Source organism: Phyllopteryx taeniolatus, chromosome 14, assembly GCF_024500385.1.
Source record: "Phyllopteryx taeniolatus isolate TA_2022b chromosome 14, UOR_Ptae_1.2, whole genome shotgun sequence".
Lineage (NCBI taxonomy): Eukaryota > Metazoa > Chordata > Actinopteri > Syngnathiformes > Syngnathidae > Phyllopteryx > Phyllopteryx taeniolatus.
The window spans coordinates 18,136,700-18,163,159 of NC_084515.1; the positions used below are offsets into that span (position 1 = coordinate 18,136,700).

At 43.2% G+C, this 26,460-nt stretch overlaps 1 protein-coding gene across 1 annotated transcript; it reads left to right on the top strand.

Annotated features, from left to right (window-relative positions):
• The first annotated feature begins 2,247 nt into the window (after nt 1-2,247).
• On the top strand, nt 2,248-25,524 carry slc1a7a (solute carrier family 1 member 7a). The gene is made up of 11 exons (XM_061797484.1): nt 2,248-2,896; nt 6,659-6,738; nt 13,161-13,376; nt 16,977-17,019; nt 18,321-18,552; nt 18,649-18,748; nt 18,932-19,165; nt 19,644-19,838; nt 22,169-22,303; nt 22,823-22,922; nt 23,536-25,524. The coding sequence occupies exons 1-11, from the start codon at nt 2,756-2,758 to the stop codon at nt 23,800-23,802; spliced, it is 1,743 nt and encodes a 580-aa protein (XP_061653468.1). The 5' UTR covers nt 2,248-2,755; the 3' UTR covers nt 23,803-25,524.
• The last annotated feature ends 936 nt before the right edge of the window (nt 25,525-26,460 follow it).

The following is a 26,460-nucleotide window of genomic DNA, read 5'->3' on the forward strand; positions in this document are numbered from 1 at the left end:
CCAGAGATCATTTGGCCGACTTCATTTTGACGATGCTATACAAAGTGGGCAAACTACTTTTTTCACAGTACCTCCTGTATTCGATATTAAAACATCTCTCTTAATCAAGATAAGAGTGCACAGTGACTTTCCGAACGCCCTGTATCGGTAATGTTAATTAGCAGGACAGCACTAATAAATCAAAAAGACATTTCCGCCAGCCTTTGTGAAGGTGGGGCATGTGTCAAAAGTAGTTTTACTAACTAAGAAACAGATGGGCAAACAAACAAATACACTACTCCACTTATTATAGAAGTGCTAAAACATTGGCACAGTACCCTATTCTTGGATATTTTACATGAGACCACGAAACTACCGTGGATGATGATGATGATGATGATGATGATGCAACTGAACATCTCGTGGCTCGCAATGAATGAACTTCTGCTGTTGAACACGTCTGGCCATCAAAATGAATGAGGCCGAACACGTCGCTGTAATCCCAGATTATCTCTTGGTCCAATCCAGAAACGGGGGGGGGGGGGGGGGGGGGGGGGGGGGAATTGGCAGAAGAAAGGGGATTATTTGACAGCGGTGACAAACAACCGCTTGTTCAGAAATCTTCCTCGCACAAGTCCTGCTCAGATGCCTACAAAGACGTAGGAACACGCACAGATGATTCTATTATTATTGTTATTCTTCTTATTATTAAGGTAACGGTCCCACGGTCCATCGCAGCGTGCATCCACATTGAAGGGAACCAAATATTTAGCAGGGCCGTGACCTTTGCCATTCTATCCGTCCATCCATGTGTTTGTTTGCACATGGAAAGCTATCTCCGTGCATGTTTTTAAATTATTGATTTTAATTCCAAAATTGTAAGTTTCGATCAGTAGCTCGGGCTTCTTTTCAGAAATTTGAAATGGCCCTCTTCTCTTCTCTTCTCTTCTCTTCTCTTCTCTCCTCTTTTCTTCTCCTTCACGGCCTCGAGTGGCTTGCGCGTGCGTTGTGCCTCGGCGTGTGCGGCCTGCAGACGTGCGCGTAATTCAGAGCCCGGGCAGAGATGACCCAGCAGCGCATGCAGATGTGACATCTGGGATTACGATCGCAGCAATATCACCCTTCGTGTGAAAGCAAACATTTACATTTATAAAAATGTAAATGTTTGCTATATGTGCAAATGTTTGCTGTAATCTCTGTCATTCCGCTCAACATTTTCTTCTTTCTTTTTCTTCACTCATATTTTCCATTTAGCACACTTTTGGCCCAAAATGATATCTTGGAACAGTGAGCTACGGTGACTTGTTTTATTTTTGCAGTAGACTTAAAGCACTGACATATAATAGATGTGGATCGATCATTAAATAACGAAAATGTAAAAATGGACAGATGGATGGATGGATGGATTGATTGATTGACTGACAGACTGATTTGAAGATAACCCAGGCACAATTGGAATTCTAATCTAAGCGGGAAGAAAACAGGTGATTGAAGGTGTTGCTTGTTGGTCCGTGGCAAGTAATAAACAATAAGAAGCAATAAATAATAGTTCAATGATGCCACAGCAGTAGCCATACAACAAACGCAAAAGGCAAGCATCATCGTGGCAGGGATAGGTAAGGACATTGATGAATTAGAAAACCACCAGGATATATTTTGCAAGAGAAAAAAACTTAAGATGCATCGTGTGCATGCATGACAATGGCATATTCGATTATAGTTTTTCACCATATAAAGTCTACAATATGAGACCTTCAGAGTCGCTGCTCTTTTATCATTCTCTCTTCAAACTGACTTAAGTTTGGTTTATACTTGACGTATCATTTCAGCAACCACACCTCTTCGTGCGGCGTCTGCGAGTTTTCCCAAATTTTGGAACTACACGGACAACACGCGGCGGACATTTCGATTCACTTTCACTCACCGAAAAAAAGATTTCCGCACAATTTATACCCAAATGCACATGTGTGTGCGTGTGTGTATATATATATATATATATATATATATATATATATATATATATATATATATATATATATATTAAACCGTAATGTATTCTTGTATTGTCCATACATAATAAATCCATATTTGACTTCTAAAGAGTCAATCTCTCAGGTATTATTATCCTCAGTGTGTATACAGTACGTGACAATTAACTTTTGCTGCAATTGTTTTTCAACAATCCGCAGTCCAATTGTTCAGAGAGCCCCGTAATCCGGCCTTGGATGGGAGTCGCGCAGCACATCCTAATAGGATCGCAGCATTAACAATAGCACCGGCTGTTGCGCGGCCCTCTGTCGGCCAGCGGGCAGAGCGGAAGGGCGGGGGATGAGGCCGTGAGACGGCGAGGGGAGCGGCGACCGACTGAGAGATCGAGAGGTCGACTGTGCGACGCCGTCAGTCTCGTGCGGAGTATCCCGGGGAGCAGACTGCTTTGGGCACAGCGGAATTGCTGTTTGTTTTTCAGTGTTTACTTTGCCCTCCTCGATGAACTGAATCCCCTCCAATTTTTCTTTCCTCACGTTTTGTTTCATCCCACTATCTCGTATGCATACAGGAGGGCTGCTTTAATCTGTCTCGACCACCTGCGGTGCATCTAAGTCTTAGAACGTTGCGCAGGTGGCTGTCGACTGTGCACTGCGGGCTCTGTATGGATGAATAGACGGTCGGCGGGGTTCTACTCGGGCGGGGGCGGGGGGTGGGGGGTGGGGGTTCCGCTGCGGGGTGGCTTTACAAAGTTGCAGTCAGGACCGAGCTGCTGTAGGAGGTGCTGAGGATGGCGGTGGCGCTGGAGGAAGTGTGGGGGCGGGTAAAGAATGTCTGCAAGCAGAACGGCCTCCTCATCCTGTCTGTGCTGGCCGTGGTAGTCGGCTGCCTGCTTGGCTTCTTTCTGAGGGGCAAGCAGCTCTCCGAACAGGTCAGTCGGTTGAAATGCCCCCCCCCCCCCCCCCCCCCCCCCTCCGTTTCTTGTGACCCCCAACACACCTGTGCACCCACTTCTCACTGAAAAGATCATTTCACGAATGTACAGATGTATCGTACAATATATCAGTTGGACAGTTCGCCAGGTACATGCGACGGATTTTGTGATGAGTGACAGGAAAGTCTCGCAAAGGAGTTTGTCGCAGTAGTTCATACGCAGGAGTGAATGTCGAAGCGGTTGTGTTCTTGTTTGGTGGAATTCATATATTCAATATATTTCCCGAGAGGTTAGATTGCTCCCAGGGAGGCGTTCCAGATTCAATATGAAGCCAAAATGGTTTCAGACGCCTCCTTTGCCGGTTCCCATCAGCCTCCCCGATTGCCGAGAGCGGCTGCCGGACGCATCCATGGCTCGGGATTCCCGGTTGGGAGATTAGTAGCCAATCGCTCACAGAGACATCAGGTCAACAACAGACCACCACGTTCACGTCTATAATTCGCATCAGTCAGAATGAATTTGCTATTCTGCACGGTTGCACAGGGGTAGGAAACATCACGTTATTGTCGTGCGGTCCACTTATTAGGTTTGTGAACATACAGTCACTCTTAAGAATATGCAATACGATGAGTGGAACATACTCCATTTTGTTTGACCGCTGTAAACCTCGGTTTAATTCAGTCACACTTGTCCATGTCACACTTAACATCGGCCTAAAAAGGCAAGATGGTCGACTGCAGACATGGAACCAAATATTTCACAACACGCGATGTCATAGAAAGCTCAGATATTGATATTATGGCTCGTCAAAATCCAGTAATTCATCATAGGTTTGACCTTTTAATTGAATGTGGATCTCACAATGGATTTCTATGTTTATTGTCGTCAAAATAAAACGTGCAATGCAAACATGTTTCCATATTGCACAAGTGTGTTTAAAAACTCGCAACACAAACATATTTGTGATGACGGCGATCACAGAGAAAATATGCCAGTGACATTACCGAGAATTGGACGTCAAGACAGACGTTTTTTCTTCCCAAAAAAAAACAAAAAAACAACAACATCAAAGCTAGGCTACATTTTCTAATCTCCCGGTCGTGTGCAGTTGAAAATGCGTTCCGGTCTAACGAAGCCAGTTGAACTTTTTGGTAGGGCTGCATGAGTCTGGCCAAAATCATGATCACAATTATTTGGATCAATATTGTAATCCCAATTGTTAATCACGATTATTCCTCATGTTAGGGGAAACGTGTATTTTTATTGCACTACTTTAAAAAAAAAAAAAAAAAAAAAAAACAGTATGTAAACAAAATCAAAATCAAGTTAATTTATATAGCACTTTTCATCCATCAAAATGCAACACAAAGTGCTTTACAGAGATTAAAAGAAAAAATATCCCCAAAATAAATAACGACCCATCCCTCCCATCTCCACACACGCCAGGACACGTACCCACACGTGCACACGCACGGACTGTATTGCCGAATAGCGTAGAAACACACTCGGTCCGCACACGAGCCGCTGAGCTCTGCAGTCGTCGGAGATTAGAGATGCTCTTTTTGGGACGTCCGAATGACAGGAGAGAGAAAAAAGCTCGCATCAGCACCTCTGCGTTAGCCGAAGAAACAAAGTGGCTCAGTGGATGAGCCTTTCTACTGTTTTGGATTGAAATACAAGTACCTGTATTTTTACACCGTTAACTATATTCCTGTCTGTGTCAATTATTTGATTCAGTCGTCCACTAAAATCCGTTTGAAATCAACCACGTTGCTTTTTTGGACAAATATTGTTATACGATTAAAATGTGATTCATTGAGATCAATTAATTACAAAACATGTCATTAATTCTATTTTTTTTTTTTATTATTATTATTGAGCCCCACCCCTAGTTTATAAAACCCCAATTCCATTGCAGTTTGGACATTGTGTTAAACATAAATTAAAAACAGAAAACAATCATTTGCAAATCGTGTCCAACCTATATTTAAATGAATACGCTACAAAGACAACATATTTAATGTTCAAACTGATAAACCTTATTGTTTTTAGCAAATAATCATGAACTTAGAATTTGATGGCTCCAACACGTTCCAAAAATGCTGGGAGAGGTTCAGGTTCAGGTTTACCACTGTGTTACATCACCTTTTCTTTGAACAACATTCAATAAACCTTTGGGAACCGAGGACGCTAATTGTTGAAGCTTTGGAGGTGGAATTCTTTCCCATTCTTGCTCGATGTACAGCTTCAGCTGTTCAACAGTCCAGGGTCTCCGTTGTGGTATTTTACGCTTCGTAATGCGCCACACATTTTCAATGGGAGACAGGTCTGGACTGTAGGCAGGCCAGTCTAGTACCCGTCCGCACTCTTACTACGAATCCACGCCGTTGTAACACGTCCAGAATGTGGTTTGGCATTGTCTTGCTGAAAAAAGCAGGGGCGTCCATGAAAAAGACGTTGCTTGGATGGCAGCATATTGTTTCTCCAAAGGTACTTGTATGTACCTTTCAGCATGAATGGTGCCTTCACAGATGTGTAAGTTACCCATGCCATTGGCACTAACACAGCCCCATACCATCACATCAGTTAATGATTATTTGCTAAAACAATCAAGTTTATCAGTTTGAACATTCAATATCTTGTCTTTGTAGTGCATTCAATTAAACGTAGGTTGAACATGATTTGCTAATCATTGTATTCTGTTTTTATTTAAGTTTAACACAACGTCCCAACTTCATTGGAATTGGGGTGGCACATGACCTAAAACTAAACCCAAACATTGGGCTTCAAGCACCGACTTTGTCCAAATGGCTTATGTGGTGTCCTTTTAGTGGGGAAAGGCTTTTTATAATTTTGTAGATGTTCCAAAACACACGTTGCTGCATTGTCACATGGAAACAACTCCTCACCTCTTCTTGCCAAATTGCAGCCATTTAAGTCATTCCATTGCTTCATGTATCAATAGTAACAGATGCCAGCGATAGCAAGATTTCAACTCGCAGCAAATATGAGACGCACGCACCCCGAGTTGTCGGCCTGTTTTTGTGCCAATTCTGCCCCTTCGACACCTCGCACGTCAAATGCCAGACAATCTTAAATTGTATAAGATTAAGATTAAGTTTGTCCTTCAGTCTGATGTGTGTTAAGAGTGGATTCGTCCTGATTTTAGCGTCCGAAACAGATCGGGGTCAACAATCTTAAATAATGAACGTGTTGAATGTGTGCGCGAAACGTCGACTTGTCCCAAGTCATGACGCCGAGAATGGTGATGTGGAACAGAATGTAGCCGATCAAAGAAGCGCCCAAGACAGACGAATACGGACGAAAAGTGGCTTCCCCAGACGGCAAGGAGTATTTTCCAAAGCGAGCCGTTTTTTTTTTTTTAGGAACTTTCTGGAACACTCGGAAAACATCGGCGCGTATCCGGGAGTGTTTCTTCTTCTTCGGTTTTGTGAGATCCCGTGTGATCACGCGAGACCTCCAGATTGGGAGTACGACAGAATCTGTGTGTGCGTGTTCTGCTGTGTTGAGATTCTCAGAGCACACCACACACAAAATGACCAAAACTGTTAAATGTCTCATTTTTAAAAACAATCTTTATGTGTGGGGTCAGAAGTGGATAAAAAAAACATTCTTTCATTGTGTGCACCAGGCCTTAATGAATGCACAAGGAATGCTGGAGGTCCAAATGCCGTTTATGACTTTGTATGGCAAATCAAGTGAAGTGCTTATTCACGTTATTGTATGTTTTTCTCGCAGGAGGTCAAATACTTTCAGTTTCCTGGAGAACTGCTCATGAGGATGTTGAAAATGCTCATTTTGCCGCTTGTCGTTTCCAGGTAGGAGCAACACGAGTCCACACACACACACACACACACACATTTGTGTCGAGTACCAAATATATACCTGTACTGTACCGCACTTCGACCAATAATAACAGAAACATATATTCTCTGTTCAATTGTATTCTTTTTGACAAAATATTGTCGGGTTTCAGGGAGTGTGTTATTGTACTTTTCAGTCTCATATATAGTTTTCAATGCCACAGTCTATCAAACATTTGGTATCATCTTTTTTGTGGTGCGTCAGAATTAAGAGTGTAGTTAAACAACTGTTTTCCTTTATCATTTTTCACTGTGGATTATTGTTGGCTGTCTAACTCGGTTTTATAAGCACGTCTTGCATGACCCTGACCTCGCGGCACTTGTAGTTTCTCTGCTTCATACTGCACACATTGCCGTATTCACTAATAACTGCATGGAAAGTTTTTTTTTTTTTGAGCATATACACACGATCACTGTTATGACACATTTGTACCGGCAAATTTCCTTCACACCAGCATGTGAATGTGAATGAATCAGACTTTATCCTAAATGGCGGCTCATTCCCCGAGCAAATCTTATTCGAGATTTGTAGCTTGCGTGCGTAACTGATCAATATGAAGACCGAAACCTTGGATTAAAGCCACGTTCGATGGATTTTCGACGGCCAGCGCACCGACAGCGGCGCGGATTCCCACATACACGCATACAGCACTTGCAAGCACTTGAACGGAACAATCAGAATCAGAATTAGAATCATCTTTATTTGCCAAGTATGTCCAAAAACACACAAGGAATTTGTCTCGTGTCTAAAAGTGATGGGAAGTGCAACGTCCCGATTTTAGTTACGATCATGAAAATGATTGTTTTTATGAATGACTGTAGAATAAATATGTTGTGCATCCTGGGTAAAAGGTGCGTGTGTGACATATTTTCAAAAGCTGATCATTTGTGCGTACGCATCGGTGGAGGAGGTTCTAAATTTGTTCACAAACTACGAAGGAAAACAAGTACGAACATATTGACGAATCACAGATTAGTGCGTGAAATGTGCATACGCCTGATTTAAGCACAAATGTGTGCGTGTGCACTGTGAGTGAATGAATCTCTTTTGGCATGAAATATACTTCATCTAATGTCATACATTTTGAATACTCAGGTCACTACGATCTTTGTGCGCTCTCTTAAATTATGATTAGATTTTTCATCATAACTCTGTGATGGGGGGGTCATGGAGTAAGAGATTCTCCATGATGATTATTTTAGCCTCAAAGCGCTTAGTTGCCTGCATGAGGTCAGTGATGTCCAATACAAAAAACCCTCCAAAAACAAATCAGGCAAACACACCGGTTACATGCAGGGTGCTTTGTGCAATAAGCTACTTACAATATATACACCAGCAAAGTCTGGATGAGAAGTTAATCTATCCTCCCTCCCACTGTCGGTCTCTCTATGTCAGTGCTTTTGTGTCTTCCTTTTATTTATCTTTCAAAGGGAGGAGCAGTAATAGCGTTTGTTAGTTTTCATGTCTTTTTGTCTTGCGCTTCACATGCACAGAGCAGAAAAATGCTGGTCGATGACAAAACGTGAGACATGTGAGAGCATCATTAGAACTAATCCGAAAGAACAGGCAAGGAGCCAGCGACGGCGGCATGACCGCACGCACGCACACACACATTATCTCACAGCCGGCCTGCTAGGTGCTTGCTTATATTTGCAGAGAATTCTGACTTTCTAAAGACATGTATAGTCATGCCTACGTGCAATGCAGTCTCTCTGTAGCTGAACACTGCAGAATGGATCCGGTTAGCGATGTGCACAGATGAGCCGGTTGACACGGCTTATCCCGGGGTGAAATATCCGCCCCGGCCCTATAGCCTGTCTGTCCCCGTTCTAGTTTCCCTCCCAACCATCTGCGCGCCAGCCAAAGACCAAACCAGATTATCCCGTGGACGAATCAATGGGCTCTCCACTTGCTGCATGTGTGTTCGTCTTCACGCTACAAACTTTGCAATCTATTGCCGTTTGTCAACACGTACGTAGAGCACGTGTGCGGCTGCAGCCTTCGAGTTGTGAGGAAATATTGAAATGGCGATGCTGGACGGTTGCAGCGAGACTCATATACTGTGCCAGCCAAAGACCGGTTGCAATGGAGTGACGAGCCTTTAGGCGCCACACCTGCCAGCGCCAATTAATACAAATAAATTCCCAACCGAGTACGGAAAATGATAGAGAAAAAGTGCGCACAGTACTGTTCTTGTTCTGGGTCAGTCCAAACAAACTCCCCCACAGAAGGTCATGTCCCTGACAGAAGGGCAGCAACCGGGCTCGGTGCACTCGGGATTTTGACCGCCCGCAATCAGGACGGCGTTTGGGCGGCGCCCACCACAGTTGGCCCCATTCATCCATGAAAGAGCGTTGATGGATTGATGCGGTTCCCTGCACACGTGCCCGACATCTTTTTGAGGGTTTAAGACCATCTCATTGTGAATGTCTGTTCTGGCGCTCACTTCAAGCTATTGCATAACAATCAACATGGATGCAGCGAATCATTTTCCTCATGCCCACTCGCTTCAGTTGTAGACATAATAGACAAAACAATATAGCGTGACATTTCTGAACGCTGATATTTTTTGCTGTTTAAATGATGTGAGTTTTGTTGCACAAGGGTGCTTCCCTTTTGGGAAGCAAGGATTACGGTCATGCTCTTGCTGAGAAAAGGTGCACAGCACAACGGACTGTAAGCCCATTACAAGATGCTTCAGGTTCTTGCGGCAGGACTATGAGGGGCCGTTAGCGACATTATTCAGGATTAGCTCTCACCCTTACTATTCAAATGATTTCACAAACACACACAAACTACTGAAAAGAGTGAAGTAGTTCATATTTAAAATATGTATAATTATGATGATTCTAGCACATAGCAAATCAAAAAATTCCCCGTATTGAGAAACTAAAATATAACGTCAAATGAAATAATGAATTCAAGAAAAACGTCATACACGACACGGCTTCTGATTGGCCGACCATTACTTCATATCCTGCAGCACTTACACATTAAAAGCAGATGAGGAAAAGCGTTATTGTAACACAATAATCAACCAGTATACGACCTATATACATTATAAATATATATATGTATGTACTATACAGTATAATGCTATGTAACGCTACGGCTTAAGTTAGGCTTACTGTTGTACTTTATGGCTGTTGGTCAATGCCATATTTGATTTTGAAACCACTTCCTTTTCAACTCATATAAATGCACACTCGCGTAAACAAGTCAAATCTATTCACATACCATCCTCAAATCCATTCATAAAATATACTCAAATCCTTTCACATGTCCATCTCAAATGCTCGCATACATACTTGTGGGGGGGGAAATCTTGAGTGATTTATTTTAAGATAGATAGATTGATTTTGACAAATAGATGTAGCCTTATAAATATAGATCCACACAAAGAAATAAATAGATCGATTTAGACCATACAGATCTAGATATATAGATAGATACATTTTGACAAATAGTTTGAGACATAAATATAGATAAACACATAGATAGATAGATAGATAGATAGATAGATAGATAGATAGATAGATAGATAGATAGATAGATAGATAGATAGTTTATGAGTGTTTGAGTAGGCTATGAGAGCAAGACTCTTGCGTATGAGAGTATTTGAGTAGTGATTATGAGAGTGTTTGAGTAGTGTTTATGAGAGTGTTTGTGGGAGTGTTTGAGTAGTGTTTATGAGAGCTTTTCAGTAGTTTGTGTGTGTGAAAGCATTTGAATAGTAAGTGTGAGAGCTAATCCTGAATAATGTCCCTAACGGCCCCTCATACAGGACTACAGCGCTTGTGCTCTCTACGACTTGCTCAAGCGTGACATTTGAAGTGGTGCTTGCGAGGGTGCTAAATATGACAATCTTTTGATGTTGAATTTATTTCATACGATATCTTGGCATCATATCGGTATACTAATATACAATAATGTAGTGACTGTTTAATTTACTGAATAAGGAATTAGAAGAAATATCAGGGTAGTGATATTTTAATCAAGGTTTGCAAGGTGTCAATTCTTCAATATGCGGAACAGACACAGAGGATTGAAATTACGATACTCAAGGGCCCACAGTGCTACGAAAGAAATAATAACATCAATATAAAAGCTAAATAAACTATAGTATATACAGTATAAAAAGTATGAATTGAATGTGCAACGATCTAAGGTCAGGTGACGTGTGCAAATAAGACATTTATAAATTAGCCCAGGGCTGCTAAAGTGGCTCGTGCGACCCCCGAGTCTGGTATGAGTGTGTGCATGTGTGTGAGTGTGTAAGTGTGTGCCCGCATGTGTGTGTGTTTGTATTGTGTATGTGTGTGTGCAGCTACATGTTTCCAGGGCGTCAAAGTTCAGAGTTCAGGTAGGCAGAGGACAGAAGAGGTAGAGTTGCACATGATTCGCCAATGAAATGATAACGTGGTTTTTCACACAGTTCGACTTGGAGTTGGTTACGACAACAGTCTCCACAGCAAAACCCATTTGCTTAATCATCGAGGATTGTTAACCTGACATGCGCACAAAATGTGTGCAGTGCGCTAAAATGGCTGGAACAATTTGAGGGGATAAAACTTCAAATATTAGGGATAAGAAGATATGAATGTATCAAGTCATATGACGGTGCAGTGGGAGGAAAAAGTATATGAACCCTAAATTTAATTAATTAAATTAAATTTCTGCATCAATCGGTCATAAAATGTTGTCTGATCATCTAAATCACAAGGAAAACAATCAGTCTGCTTACTAAAACCACGCACGCAGTTATATGTTTTCATATTTTGGATTGAAAATAACGTAAACAGCGGCACGGTGTCCGACTGGTTGGCACGTCTGCCTCACAGTTGTGAGGACCGGGGTTCAATCCCCAGCCCCGCCTGTGAGGAGTTTGCATGTTCTCCCCGTGCCTGCGTGGCTTTTCTCCGGGTACTCCGGTTTCCTCCCACATCCCCAAAACGGGTGGTAGGTTAATAATTTCATTTAGCCTGCTCTGATGAATTAAGTTTGTAATTTGGTTTCTCATTGCATACTAATATACTTAATCTGCGTGTCTAACAGGCCTCAGGCGGGGAATTCGTGCCGATTGTATTCAAACAACTCCTCATTTTTATTTATTCACGGCTATGGTTTGAGCTACAATGATTAGTATGGTAAATATTTCAACATCACCCAGTTACTTTAAACTTATTCACACTTTAAAATTGAAATATGATGAATGCAAGTCTACTCTAACACGTATTTTAGATCCACATGCACATTGTGAATAAAGATAAATAGAGACGGCACGGTCCAACTCTTCCCTGAACCAAAACAATTCTCAAATGCAGCAAAGGCTCAATGGTGACTGAATAGGATAAATGAAATGTTCTAGAAAATGGATGGATGGATGATGGACGGGCAGACAGAAGGATGCTCACGTAAGATACTGAAAGTACCGAGGCGGTCAAATCATTCATCTATTAAGAGTAGCTAAAATATGATCAACATCCATCATTCTTAGAAATTGTGCGTGTTCTGCGCAACAAGCGTAAACCCAAAGTGACCAAACAAAGTAACAGTAAGCAAAGTGTGCTTCTATTGACAGTCTGTGATGGTGATGAAAGGCCTCTTGCAAACATTATGGAGCAATAAGTCAGGGCCTCATGTGGTGTGTCCATCGCCATTGACATCTTTAAGGTCTCGGTTACCCACAGCGTCAGAATGGTTGTTACATTACGTTAGCAGGTACACCTTACATGTACGTGAATGAAGACATCGAAGTGCGTGTGTGTGTGTGTGTGTGTGAGAACGGACGCAACGATCTTTTCATTATGTCTGTAAAGGAACACGACAAGACAAGACGTTTCCATTATCGGACAGAAACGCTCGGGTTGACAACAGCTCACACGCTGAACCTGTTCGTCCTAGAAGAAGAATATCCACCCATCCATTATCTGAGCCGCTTCTCCTCACAAGGGTCGCGGGAGCGCTGCAGCCTATCCCAGCTGTCATCGGGCAGGAGGCGGGGCACAACCTGAACTGGGTGCCAGCCAATCGCAGGGCACATACAAACAAACAACCACCGTGCCGCCAGAAGAATAATAACTTCTGAATAATAATTTGAGTTGTATAATAAATTGAAGAACTTGGTGGTCATCAAGCACTGGTGTCCAACTGAAGGCCCACGGGCCAGATCTGGTCCTCCACATGATTTTATGTGACCCAGAAAAATCTGTTCAAACCAGCCACAAATTTGTATTTTTATTTTTATTTTTTCTGATTTATACCATTAAACAAACACCATTAATAATCACACACTTTCTGAGGAGACAGAAATTTCAACTGAATGATTTTCTCTTTCTTTCTTCTCTCCATCGTCCATCTTGGAATATTTGTTTAGTTTGATGTCAGGTCTGGCCGCTCTGGATGCCAAATGCTCCAGTCGACTGGGCATCATGACCATCTCCTACTACCTCTGGACCACCTTTGTTGCTGTGGTGGTGGGCATCGTCATGGTGTACGTCATCCACCCGGGAGGAGCTGCTCAGAAGGAGGACTCTGACGAGAGCAAGAAGCCGATGACCAGCTCTGCCGACGCTCTGCTGGATCTCATTCGGTGAGACGGACTCGCAAAGCTGTTCCGTGTTCAGTGCCTGTTAACTTAACGTAGCTTAGGAATCCACATTGTCTTCTCAGACAAAGGAGCAAACAATACTTGTAATTCATCCACATCCACATGGTCCATATGCGATTCCGCAAAGAATTGGCTACAAAGGTCACCGATATTGGTCAAGAGGGTTCACATTTTCTTTTCAAGTTCTTCCCAAAGTTTGCATGCTGGGATTCGGTCGTGCTGGGATCTTCATCGTATTGGTGGAAGCGCTTGCTTTGAATTTGAATTTGGATATGTTGTAGCTCATAATTGTCATTGGTCGAACATGCACGAACTCAAGGTGCGGAGAGGTTTCGGCAGAAGAATTGAACGCAGCAGATTTTCATCCCACAGTGACCTTTAATTACTTCTTTAAATAATGTCAAACAGTTCCCAGGTGTCTTAATAACATGTCGGTGACACGCGTTCACCAAAATACGCCAAGGTAAAATTAGGAATGACATCATATTTTCTTTGTTGGCCTTACAGAAATAAGTGGGGTGTTTTTTAGGGCGTGCTGAAAATGAGTCCAGTCCTGTACAGCTTTGTTACCATGGCGACCGGGGTCAGCGCTATGACCAGCTACTTCTACGAGCCCACAATAAGGAAACGAAAAGCGAGCACCGATAATATTCGAAGGATAATTGTATTCGCAAGACGTTAGTGTGCAGATCTGTGCATGTGGCGCATGTAGCCTACACACCACCAAAACGACATCAAGCATGTGCCGACCATCAGGAGCAAATGCTAATAACTCGATAGGGTAAATGCGCAACCAACTCCCGCATTCAGCGAAACAGGTCAAAGCGCTTCCTCCCGGCTCGGGAACACGAAAGCAGGAGACCGGGACCAAGCACCCGCGGGACCTTCAGACTGCTCCAATCTCTTTTTCAGATGGCTTCATTCGTATTTACATCCATCGAATATATTTGTATAAATAAAGGATATGCATGTATTTAACTCGCGTCCCAAGTCACCAGTCATAAAGAAAACTCCATTTTAGCAAGTTCGGCTTGAAGCCATCATGTCATCAACCCCAAGTTATGCTAGTTATTGCGGAAGTCTTCTAACCCGTTTCCTGGGTCTGGTCGTGTGACGTGTGATTATTTGATGTTAATCTGACATAACACTGCAGCTCTGCTTACCTTTCGGCCTTAACATGATCTCTGGTTGATCCAGTTATTCGTTTGTTTTAGACAGTGACACCACACCTCGATTGAACTGTTGTCATCTGGAGACAACGCTAGATGCTGTCCAACTGTGTGTCATCTGCATAGCTATGCTAGTCAACATTAAGGTTCTGAAGAATTTCAGCCAAGGGAGACAAGTATATCTTTTTATGAAAGACATCCAGTACGTTCTACTTTACAGGTATTTGGGATTTGGAGTTTTGTGTGAGTTTTGTGATCGCACGTGTTGCATCTCAAGGTGTGGGTGGAAACAATTGGGTTGGGGGGTGGAAAAGAACTGAAGACTCTTTCCGCGCCTCCCGACCTTCAACATGCCTGATCTTTTGGACTGCGTCACTCAGTTTTGCTTTTGAGATGCTGAGTGATGCACATAGTACAGAAATATTGGCAGCTAATAACTTCACACCTTCTTTGCTTACACACAGGCCATCTGCCTTGAAAAGATGTCTCTGTTCCCAGAAAGATGACAGAAACAGAAATGACAGAGGTCATTGAGGGCCAGCTTGCTGACCTTGGGAAGAAGAATTTGATTGGTCAAAGAAGTAGTCTCATTGCTAATAAATTGAAGTTACATAGCCCACCCAGCACGACAGTGATTCTGAAGGCCCTTGGATTCACATAGCAACACATAGAGGTGGAGATCTGATTGGGCAAAAGAAAAATCGAATCTAACACACATATACTGTCAATACTTGGAAGCAGCGCAGCCAAGGAAAAACACGACAAAAATCGAGACAATAGACTGTTGGGAATAAATGGAACAAATATTCCAATGGAGGTTGGAAATGTCTCTAATAGAAATGTAGATAATATATATATGTAATGTAGGTCAGTGCTTCTGATGACGTTCCGGCCAGCAGATCGACGAATCTATTGAGAAGACCATTGAGCTGGAAACTGTTAAAAGCGAATCATTTCATTGGCTTACAATAGGCAAGAACACTTATAGAGATTAGTAAGGAATTTGTTTTGTGCTAAACTGCGGGCGGTCTTATGTGGCGTAAAGTGACGGGAGTGCTCGAGGAAGGAGGGGAAATCCTTGAGCGATGCGTGCCGGCGGGTTGACGTACTAAGCTAATTAGAGCTGCTCAAGCGCGGCAGGGTGAGTTTGAGGTGAACTCACTCGGGACCCTGAGAGCCACTGTGTCAGTGTGACACTAGGTCAACGACCAGAACACCACCGCCACTTATCCATCCATCCGTCCGTCCGTCCATTTTCTACCGCTTCTCCGAGGTCGGGTCGCGGGGGGCAGAAAGCTTTAGCGGGGACGCCCAGACTTCCCTCTCCCCAGCCGCTTCATCCAGCTCTCACACACAAGCCAGAGTTATTATGTTGGAAAATTGTTTTTATTAGTTTTTATAGCTAAGCATGTAAAAAAAAAAAAAAAAAAAAAATGGCTATTGGGTTGTTGTTGGGTTTTTTTTTGTTTTTTTTTTATCTTGGAGGAAAAGGTTAAGTCCCCAAAATCTTTCCATCCTTTTTCCATTTCATTTCATTGTCAAAATCAAATATAAATTGCCTTTGAATGAATGTATGAGCCAAGTCTACACAATTCCACTTTGTACTGATTATATGACAGTAGTGACGTTCGCAGCCCCTCAGTGTGTGTGTGTGTGTGTGTGTGTGTGTGTGTGTGTTGCAGAAGAGCACAGCTGGGCTTTGGATTTATCTAGCAAAGCTCCCTTAAAGCCTTCATCTATCATGCAGCCGTGCTATATCGGTCCAGCCACAAATGGCCTCGAGTGTCGGTCTTTGACCCAGTGTGCATGCCAGTCTGTGTGATAAGTCCAAATAATGAGCATAGTGTTGATGAATTTGGGGATTCTTGGATTGGGGGATGAAAATAGTACATTAGCTCGATTTGCATTGTCTTGGGCACAAAACAGACGGCTGGAGGAACGCCGCTCCTACTCGCATACGAATTGCACTTGACTTGCGCCGCGGTGTTTTAGGTGACTCATCAATGGTGTATTCTTTCAAAACCTTCTGCAAGATCTTTGATTACTTGGGAAAATGAGCTCCTCCCTCCCCCCGCGTCAATCTAGCCACAAGGTCAGGTGCGCCCACTCTCGGAGTGTCGCTGCAGCCGGCCTTGGCAGCGAGAGCACTCCACGTGCCGGGATAAAACGACATGAGTGCTTCTTTGTTGGGATACGAGTCCTCCAGTCTGCTTTTAACGAGCAGTGTTGTGTTGCAGAATAAAAATGCATAACAAATACAATTTGTGCTGACAATCATTTCAATGAGCAAATGTCGAATGTAACCGTTTGTTGAAGAAAGTGTTTGTCATTATTTCACGTTACATTGCACTATTGTCACTATTGTAGGAAAGGATTTTAATCCATTTTGTTTTTTTAAACCTTTCTTCTGTAGAAACATGTTTCCAGCAAACTTGGTTCAGGCTACATTTCAACAGGTAAGCTAGAATGTTACATTTTCTCCAATGATCATTTGTTATGTGAATGCTGAAGAACATGCAGCATTTTCTTCCGCAGCAACACAACATATGGTTTCGGCTCTTCTACTCCTTACACATTTCAGTTTGAAAAATGCAATTACCAAAAAAACACTCCAAATATTTTCCCATTTGAAGTGAATGGGGAAAGCGTTCACGTTGGCTTTATACCAGACACGCGTTTCTGGCATTCCGTAAAACAGCCGATTTCTGAATTTCATTGCCACTTTGAATATATTTTGGTCTGGAAAATAGAATCAGCAAAAAAATAAACTCACGGTTACCGGCTACTGCTTGGTGAACGTGTCGACATGACGTCTTCACTTGCGTCACGCGCAAGTGACGATGGACTTTGTAGACCACTCCAAGCGAACGGATGCGCTCAAACTTCCACTTTGACTCCAATGTTACATTTTGTATCGTTTCTTTCAGAGGAATCAAAAGTCAATATTTAACCGAGGTTGAAAATATAAGCAGAAAACTCAAAATGCCGTTGGATATCTGCAGCAGTTTGGAAGATGCCATAGGAAGATGTTTGAGGAAAAGCTTCTCACTGAGTGATTGTCAGTGACCTGCTGCCGTTCAACTTTCAACTTGCAACTTTCAGCCTCTTCTCCCCGTACGGCATTATTCTCCAGTCTCGTTAGGCTTTTGAAGTTAGCGCCACACCATTGGGGAACAGCGTATAATATATCTTACTACTTTTGGGCTATTTTGCTCTATTTTAACTATTTCAACAATGAGCATTTGAGCAATTGTTTGAAATTGTCCTGCACTTGATCAGAGAGCGCAATCGCCCACCAAGCATTTACACCATCAAGACTCCTGTAATATTTCATTGGTTTTTTTCCTTTCTAAAATGTATTCATTATTCATTTTCAATGTCTTTTAGGAATTATTCCATGAAATGATTGGCTTGTTACTTTATCGTAAAGACAGTCAAAACAATCAATCATTCTAAATTGACATTTAATGCGATCCCTTTTATTTCAAATCGATAATTGGTTAACAATACACATTCTAACCATTTTTTTTCCAATCTCATGTGGCCCTTGAGCATGAAGGTTTGCCCAGCCATGGATTCGACCAACAAAGGGTGAAAAGTATACTTGGTTGTATCTCATGTATTCCTGGGACTAAATAGAACAGCACGCACTGATGAGTACGATCAACAAATGTCATTTGATGTCAGGAAACGGATCTCACCATGTTGTTGTCAGTATTAAGCACTGAGCGCCTCTTAACCCCTTTTGCTTTTCAAGTATCGAACCCAGAGATTGGCCGAATATATCCCGAAACCAACAGTGGCTCAGCTCTCGGATGAGACCACCACTCGGAAGGTCTACATCTACGGCATCCAGGATGACAACGGAACAGACGTCCAGAACTTTTCCCTGGACCTCACGCCGCCGCCGGACGTCATAATGAAGACATCGGCGGGTACCAGCGAGGGCATGAACGTGCTGGGCATTGTCATTTTCTCTGCCACCATGGGTAAGTAAGTGGTCAGCGCGCTTCAGGCGCGCTCTGCACATGCATTGAATTCATGACTCGTGCCTGAGGTGTGCTGTGCGTATGCGATGGATGCAGGGATCATGTTGGGGAGGATGGGGCCCAATGGAAGCGCTTTGGTCAACTTCTGTCAGAGTTTGAATGAAGCGGTTCTCAAGATCGTTGCCATTGTTATCTGGTAAGAACTCGTGTCTTGAAATATGTTTGAAAGCAGGCAAAATTGGACCCATTATGTAACTCAGCAAAAAAAAAGAAGAAGAAATCAACAGGATTGTTGTTCCATAACTCATTATGCAGTCATCTCCATTGTTTTTTTTTGGGCCCCGTGGACCTTTCATTTTTTGCGTCCCTTCGTTTTTAGGTATTTCCCCTTCGGTATTGTTTTCCTGGTTGCCGGGAAGATCTTGGAGATGGACGATCCGTCGGCAATGGGGAAGAAGCTGGGCTTCTATGCCATCACAGTCGTCATGGGCTTGGTGCTCCACGGGCTTTTCATCCTGCCGGCCATGTATTTCTTCATCACCAAGAAGAGCCCCATTGTTTACATCAGAGGAATTTTGCAGGCCCTACTTATTTCCTTGGCCACCTCTTCCAGGTAATTTTATTTGGATTCATTTTATTTCCGGCCTTAAACCTCTGACGAAGTGGCCATTTGAGATTTGCCGTTGATTGAGAGAGCAAATATCAAGCTTGAAAGAGATCACACATCGTGGGGCTTCGCTTTGACACTATCGGCGGGCACTATTAAACGTAGCGTTCACAGTACAGTGGCCAGGGATGGCAATGGATCAGGATTTAGCAATGGATCAATTTTCCACTATCGATACTGCTGATCGGTCCGATCCCTGATCTATTCTCTCATCAATTCTCATTTTGTGAAGCCGTTGACTGGCATTGAAGTTTCTTTTTGAAAAATCATTTCAGAAATGAAACGCATTGTTCCAAATGAGTACGCTCACTGAGCGTTTTAAGACACTTGACGGGTTTTAAAGAACTGAACTTGTTTAATTACGCCCTTATTACATATGACGGTATTGACGTTTGTGGATATTTTGATGTTGTCTTTTTTGCAGCTCTGCCACGCTGCCTATCACCTTCAAGTGCCTCCTAGAAAACAACCACATCGACAGACGCATCATCCGCTTCGTGCTGCCCGTGGGGGCCACCATCAACATGGACGGCACCGCCCTCTACGAGGCCGTGGCGGCCATCTTTATAGCCCAAGTGAATAACTACGAACTCGACTTCGGACAAATCATCACGATTAGGTCAGCGAAACATTTTGCAAAAGATGAGTGCGGCGGCAACTGGACCGCAGCACCATGAATCAAATTCAAAAATTCAACTCCCTATTTTTGAAATCCCTCATTTATCGCCGGACCACCCCCGCAATAGCTGAAATCTCCCAAGTAGCGACCACATACTTTGGATGATTTATACCTATTTTCAAGCTGTATGAACCTCCTCATAGTCTTATTAATCCTCTCCACGCTCCTATTAACCTCTACCATGCCCTTTAAACACCTTTTAACTCTTAAGCATAGAATAATGCACAGTAGTACTGTACACGACGTACATTTTATTCCTTGTTTCCTTTTTTTTTGGTTTTTTTTCCATGTTTTAGGCTAGTAAGTGTTTAGTTTACCACAAAAAAAGGTTACAGCATACACAGGTTTCTTACCCTGGTGTTCATTTTACTCGTTTGACATTTGTTCTGGTTTCCAATTGAGCAAAAGAGTATTGCATAAACTTTTCCCACGCATCGTGAATTAATCACATCACGTCACATATTGCGTTTTCTACATGATTAAAAATATGACAGGATTTACTCAATACGCATATACTGTATGTAAAAGTCACACAGATTATGCCTCATGTGAGCTTCTTAGTCTGATCTGATTTGCGCCAAATCAGTCTGGAGGCCGCAGTGACACAGAAGTGTTCCACAAAAAGTCGTCGTGTCCTCGCTCTCCCGGCGCCCCGTTGCTCTTTACACTTGCAACAGGTAAACAAGTCCACGCAGGCCCAGAACAACAACAACAAAAAACAAGGCCGGCCCTCTGATTTAATGGCATGTCCTCGGGTAATAACATTAAGCAGACTTCTGCCCGTAGCTTCAGGCTGTGCCCGTTCCCTCGTAATCCCTTGGCAGTAAAACCCAATGACCTGTATGACTCATCTCTCTTGTCACGCCAGAATTAACATCATTTTTTCCCCCCCCCCCCTCTTCCCGTGCGCTTTGGCAGCTGACAACACAGCTTAATGTTGTGCCGTGGTTCACGCAAAGAGTGCTGGGCATCTTTCGGTGCTCCTTATGCGCCCCAAATGGCTGCATATTATTGTTTGCATGTTGTGCTTTCGAATAGACATTGTATAAAGGTACTGTACTGGCGCTATTGACCTTTTCACCATGTCGTCAAAGGTACTTCCGGGTCGCGCCACGAGTAAACAAAACCTCGCATCTCGCGTCAGAGCGATTGAGAAAACAGCTTGAACGCGGCTTCAACGAAGAGTTCGATTCTTCTTTTTCAGCGTCATAGTTTGAACGTGCGACGTGCAAGTCGAGGCGAATCGCATCCAAGCAGATGCGAGCTTTGCTGCACATTTCTGATTTAAAAGCAGACGTGGCGGAAACTCCGACGTACAGCAGTTCAGCGCGATGAGCGAGCCGCCGGCTCATTGACTTTCCCGTTGCTCAGATTAATGGCGCTGACGTCCTCTTTTGCTAGTGAAATGGATAGCGCACTACAGCGCTCAAGTTAGCGAGCAGGTTGCCCACTATGTTTTGCGAAATGACTCAAAGACAACCCAATCAAACTTTTTATACATAGCTGCGAGAAAATGTCTTCCGCAAACCCCGATGGTGGATGATTGGTTCCTAGTCTGCCCCTTTGCAATTGGCTACTGCGCCGCTCGGCATCCTGCGAGTGACAATTTACGACACGGGTATCAAACGCGAGGCCCCGGGGGCCGGATCTGGCCCGCCACATCATTTTATGCAGCCCGCAAAAGCAAATCATAAGCGTCGATGTCATGTGTTCTGCTAAAATACATAGATTGCAAAGTGTCCTCACTTTTAATAAGATATTGAGATATTGCAAGCATATTTGGTTAATAATGCTCCTTTGAAAATAAATGGAATTTAAAAAATAAAACATTTATGGCATCTGATTTCAAAACTAGTTATCCATCCATTTGTTGTGCATATGTAATAATATGAGGCGATCGCATATTTAGATAGCTTCAGCTTCAGCAAAACCAGAACTAAGATGTGGCCCGCAACAAATATAAGTTCGACAACCCCGATTTAGCACATGCACCCGCAGGTTCTGCCCGATTAATTCAGTTGTTTTTTTCAAGTCAATCGGCGGGAGGGCTGGGAGCCTTTTAGGATATATCTAGTGGGGCAGCCCCAAACAAGTTTTTCCTATTGTTCTCGAGTACCAGCGTCCATATTTGACAAACATTCCGAAATGATCTACTCCCGTATATCTGGCGGTTTTTATCGTTTGCAGTTCATTCAAGTCTGCTTCCAATCATAATATTGAAATCACAACGTCGCGACGATAGCAATAAAAACTGCACCCTACCTTTTCAGCATTACTGCCACAGCAGCCAGTATTGGTGCAGCTGGAATCCCACAAGCTGGACTGGTTACCATGGTGATCGTGCTGACCTCTGTGGGTCTGCCTACCGATGACATCACTCTCATCATTGCGGTTGATTGGGCTTTGTAAGTACGCTGCAGTCAAAGAGAAAACACACCTTTCAACTGGCATGTCTTTACAGCTTAGATTTTGAAAGCAGATATTTTGTGTCATTTACTTCAGAAAAAAAAAATGTGTGTGTGTGTGAAAAACAACACTAATTATTTCCATAGAAATAATTAAGCTAAGAATCAGTCACTTTGCTAGTTTGGAGCATTTTGATGTGTTTTACCATAACGTCAAAGAGGAAAGACACGATGAGTGATCTTAGATTTGAGTTGGAATTGGTCATGATTGCTTCATCAGTGACTGTGCTAACTTTGAGACACACCGCCTTTGCATTTTCACCCATTCGCGGGGGGGACTAAATAATGGCGTACGTTGTTATGTTTTTTTTTTTTTTTTTTAAATGGATGGGCAGGCACTCCAGAGAATGAATTATTTGTAAACAAGCAAATCAAAACGCAATTTTCCATTCTTCTTTAACATAACATATCCTTCGGCCTAAAGCCTCTTCATGATGGTTCGTAAATGTTGTGACGCAGGGATCGATTCCGGACCATGGTCAATGTGATGGGCGACGCCCTGGCCACAGGCATCATGGCTCACATCTGCAGAAAAGATTTCATCAAAGAGGGCGAACAGGTGAGAACTTGCGTGTCACACAGACAATCGATGAATCCTCATACAATGTGTTACAACATTCATGTTGTGTCGTTCCATTTCCTAGGACTTCAGTTAAGGTTGTGCAAGTAGTTATACCACTAGTACTGTTGTTCATTTACAGCGCTGCGTAGCGATGCTCTGTGTCTTTGATGGGAAACACAACGAAACAATCATCAATGATCAGCGTCAATCATTCAGTGCAACCGCCCCTTTGGGTAGATTCGCATGTTTCACATACATCGTTCCTGTTCATTAAATCCCTTCTTCAGTCCATTGAAGTTATCTTAAAGTGCAATCGAGGCCCAAAACAAGGAAATGATCATTTGCACAGTTTCAGGAAGCTACAATTGAAAGGGAACCCAAATAACGTGATTGTTGGGCGGAAAAAAAAGAGTAAGCAAGTAGGTCAATAAAGATAAATATTAGATAAGCATTCTATAGAAAATCTTTGACGACTGGTCCAAAGTGTAAAGTATAATGTTCTCGACGGGGATATCGCATAGCACATTGATTGCTAAGTTAGAACACCCCCAATTCCAAATGTGATATTTCATTGTGAAGAACTTCATCTTCATGTGACGGCCTCCGCCAGGTGCCTCTGATCTGCGAGACGAAGCCCATGATCAGCATCCAGCAGATGATGAGCTACCAGAACCAGAAGAACGGCTGCTACCAACCGCCTCCGCCGGGGGGCAAGCACGAGCGCCTGTCCCCGGACGTGGCCCGCCTGATCCAGCTGGAGGAGGGCATTCGACCACTAGACAAGAAGAAGCACGCTCACTCCTCTCACCACAAGAGAGGCCACAGAGACAAGGACCACTGTTCCATTGACATGAACGGTCTGGAGACTAACGTATAGACCGAGCACTGGAGCGCTGGCCCGGCACGCTCCTTTGGCCACGCCGCTCCGAGCTCTCGGAAAAGAGATTACTGGAAAGTGAATGAATGCGGAGGAAATCGAAAACAAACACTGCTTTTTTCTTTTTCATAACAGTATTTTAATAATGACCTGCGTATTTGTGAGTGTCCATATCCAACATGTATCATTTGGTAGCAGTCGTGCATGATGTTGGGCTTGGGCCGATTCGCTTCAAGGTTCCACTTCTATTCAAAGGAGGAGGGAGGGAGTACATAAAAGCTTATCATTATCAAAAGCAACTCTATCCTTCTGTGGACTGTGGAAAAATCCACCAGAATCATATTGCATTAACCTGTTTTGGTATCCAAAAGTATATTTTTAAGAGGGATATTTTTTGTATATTTCAATCATGCATTGAAGCGCACATACGGCACAACGACAAAAATACGGTACGGTGCCGAGCTCTTCACCCGCCATAAGATTTGATGTCTTAGCAGCGCTGTAGTTTGAAATCGTTCACTATATAGCGCGCCACAGATAGCTTCCGATCACATGACAGGTTTGTCCGCCATCTTGGAGAGCTGGAAAATAAGCTAGGCTGGAAACGGAAAGACCACGAGATGGAACTGCGTTTGTTTTTGCTCCTGTGTTTCTTTTTCTGTAATCGGTTCATATCAGCTATGTCAAAAAAGTTGACAGAGGAAGGAGAAACTCCGGATGCAGTGGCAAAGATGGCACGACACGGCGACAAAGTGGCTGTCATAAACAACTGTACCATTCCTACACAATTCTCACCGCCTAACAGTGCGCGCAGACAAGCGGAAATAAAAGGAAACTTTCACCTCACGACAGCATTGACTTTGCCTAGCGGAGCTTTACCTTCAACGAAGTGTTCGGAACAGACGCAGACGCATGGGCGGCGCACCCGGCCGGATCCGGGAAAGCCGCAATCTCGGTCTTTTCCTTGACAATTCAATGTTCAGTCTTCAGTCTTGGTGCTACGAAACGGCGAAATGAGACTTTGTCCCTCCCGCCTGTCTCGTTGCAGCCAAACATTGCGTCGTTTCTCACCATTTTTGGACATTGGCTGCCAAAATCATCTCGTTTAACGCTCGATGCGCAGCGGGAAAACAACGCGTGGGACCTCCAACACGGCGGCCCAGATGTGCGCTATATCACGGGAAAACTAAAACACTCGCTTAGAAGTGCAACACATCAAAACTTGGAAGGACATAAAGTGCTTGGTTTGTATTCATTTTTGAAAGGTACACTCAGCTTCAAACAATGTATTTGTTCAATGTTTTCTATTTATTACACACACACACACACACCAAAAATCAATGAACACAAGCGGCTTAAAAGGGAACGTTAAGTACAACTACTCACCATAATGCAGAATGGCTGTGAGCCCTGGGCTTGTTCCTTAAGTCCAGTCTGCGCCGTCATTTTGTCCTCGTTGCCGTCACTGCGGAAAAGGCCGCTTCACGAAGATAGGAGGTTGGAAACGGTAGAAGGGTATTCAGTTCATCTCTTTTTCTTTCCAAAAACTCCCAAGGGCTCATCGTTTAGTCCAGGTTGCTTGGTCGCCACGTGTCGTTGGCTACCTTGTCGCCACATCCAGTATTATGCAGCGCGGACTCGCTGCGTGCGAGTTACTTGTTGAGATAAACCCGTATTTTAAGTAGGTCTCCTGATATTCTCTATTAAAAGATGCTTTCTTTTTCTTCGGGTCGTACGGCCTTATTTGTAGTCACGCATCACATGACCGACGTGCAGTCTCGTGTTGTTTCGTTCGCGAACATTTCGTTCAAAAGACCAAATCTTTTACAGTGAACGTAATGAACCGAATCACTTTCTGAAACGATTGGTTCTTTGAGCTCGGCCGCCGCTGGCGAGTCGGCTGGGGGCGGAAACCGAAGCGTTCTGCGCCGTCCCGTCGTGTCAATTGAGACGCACAGCTGTTGCGGCGGAGAAGATATGGTCAACTTTCAAAACAACACACATTTGAGACACGAACCGCAATACAGCGGAAATGATATCAATTGGTCATTCTTTCTATGGGGCCCGCTAACAAATGCCTCACGGACCGGTACCGGTTCGTGGACCGGGGGTTGGGGACCACTGACCTAACGTACTATTTTTTGTCGGTTTGTTTTGTTCCGAGCCATCGGTTGTCATCGGTTACCTTGGCATTGCTCACCTTGCGGTGAGGAAACACATGTATGTTGTACATTTATCATTGATAAATCAAAATACGAATGACCTCATGTATACATGTCTACGATGCAGGTATAATTGCCAATGCATTTGCTCAAATGAATATTACACTAGTAATAACTTTATTGTCATCACTTCGAAATGGTCATTAGCAGATGCAAAAAAAGCAGCAAACTTCAGTTGAATATTGCATAAGTTATGGCGTATTCATAATAACAACAACAACAACAACAATAAATGTGTACTTTAACACTTATGTAAAGTTTAAAAAATGACTGGCACATTGCTCTAGAAATTTTTAACTGTAACACAACAACAACAAAATGAAAAAAAAACTACTACCACTACACTATTATTAATTGGGCAACGCTTGACATTTGAATCTCCGTTAGCTTAACTAGTTTTCAAATCATCAAATTCAAGGTGAATATTTTCCCCGAG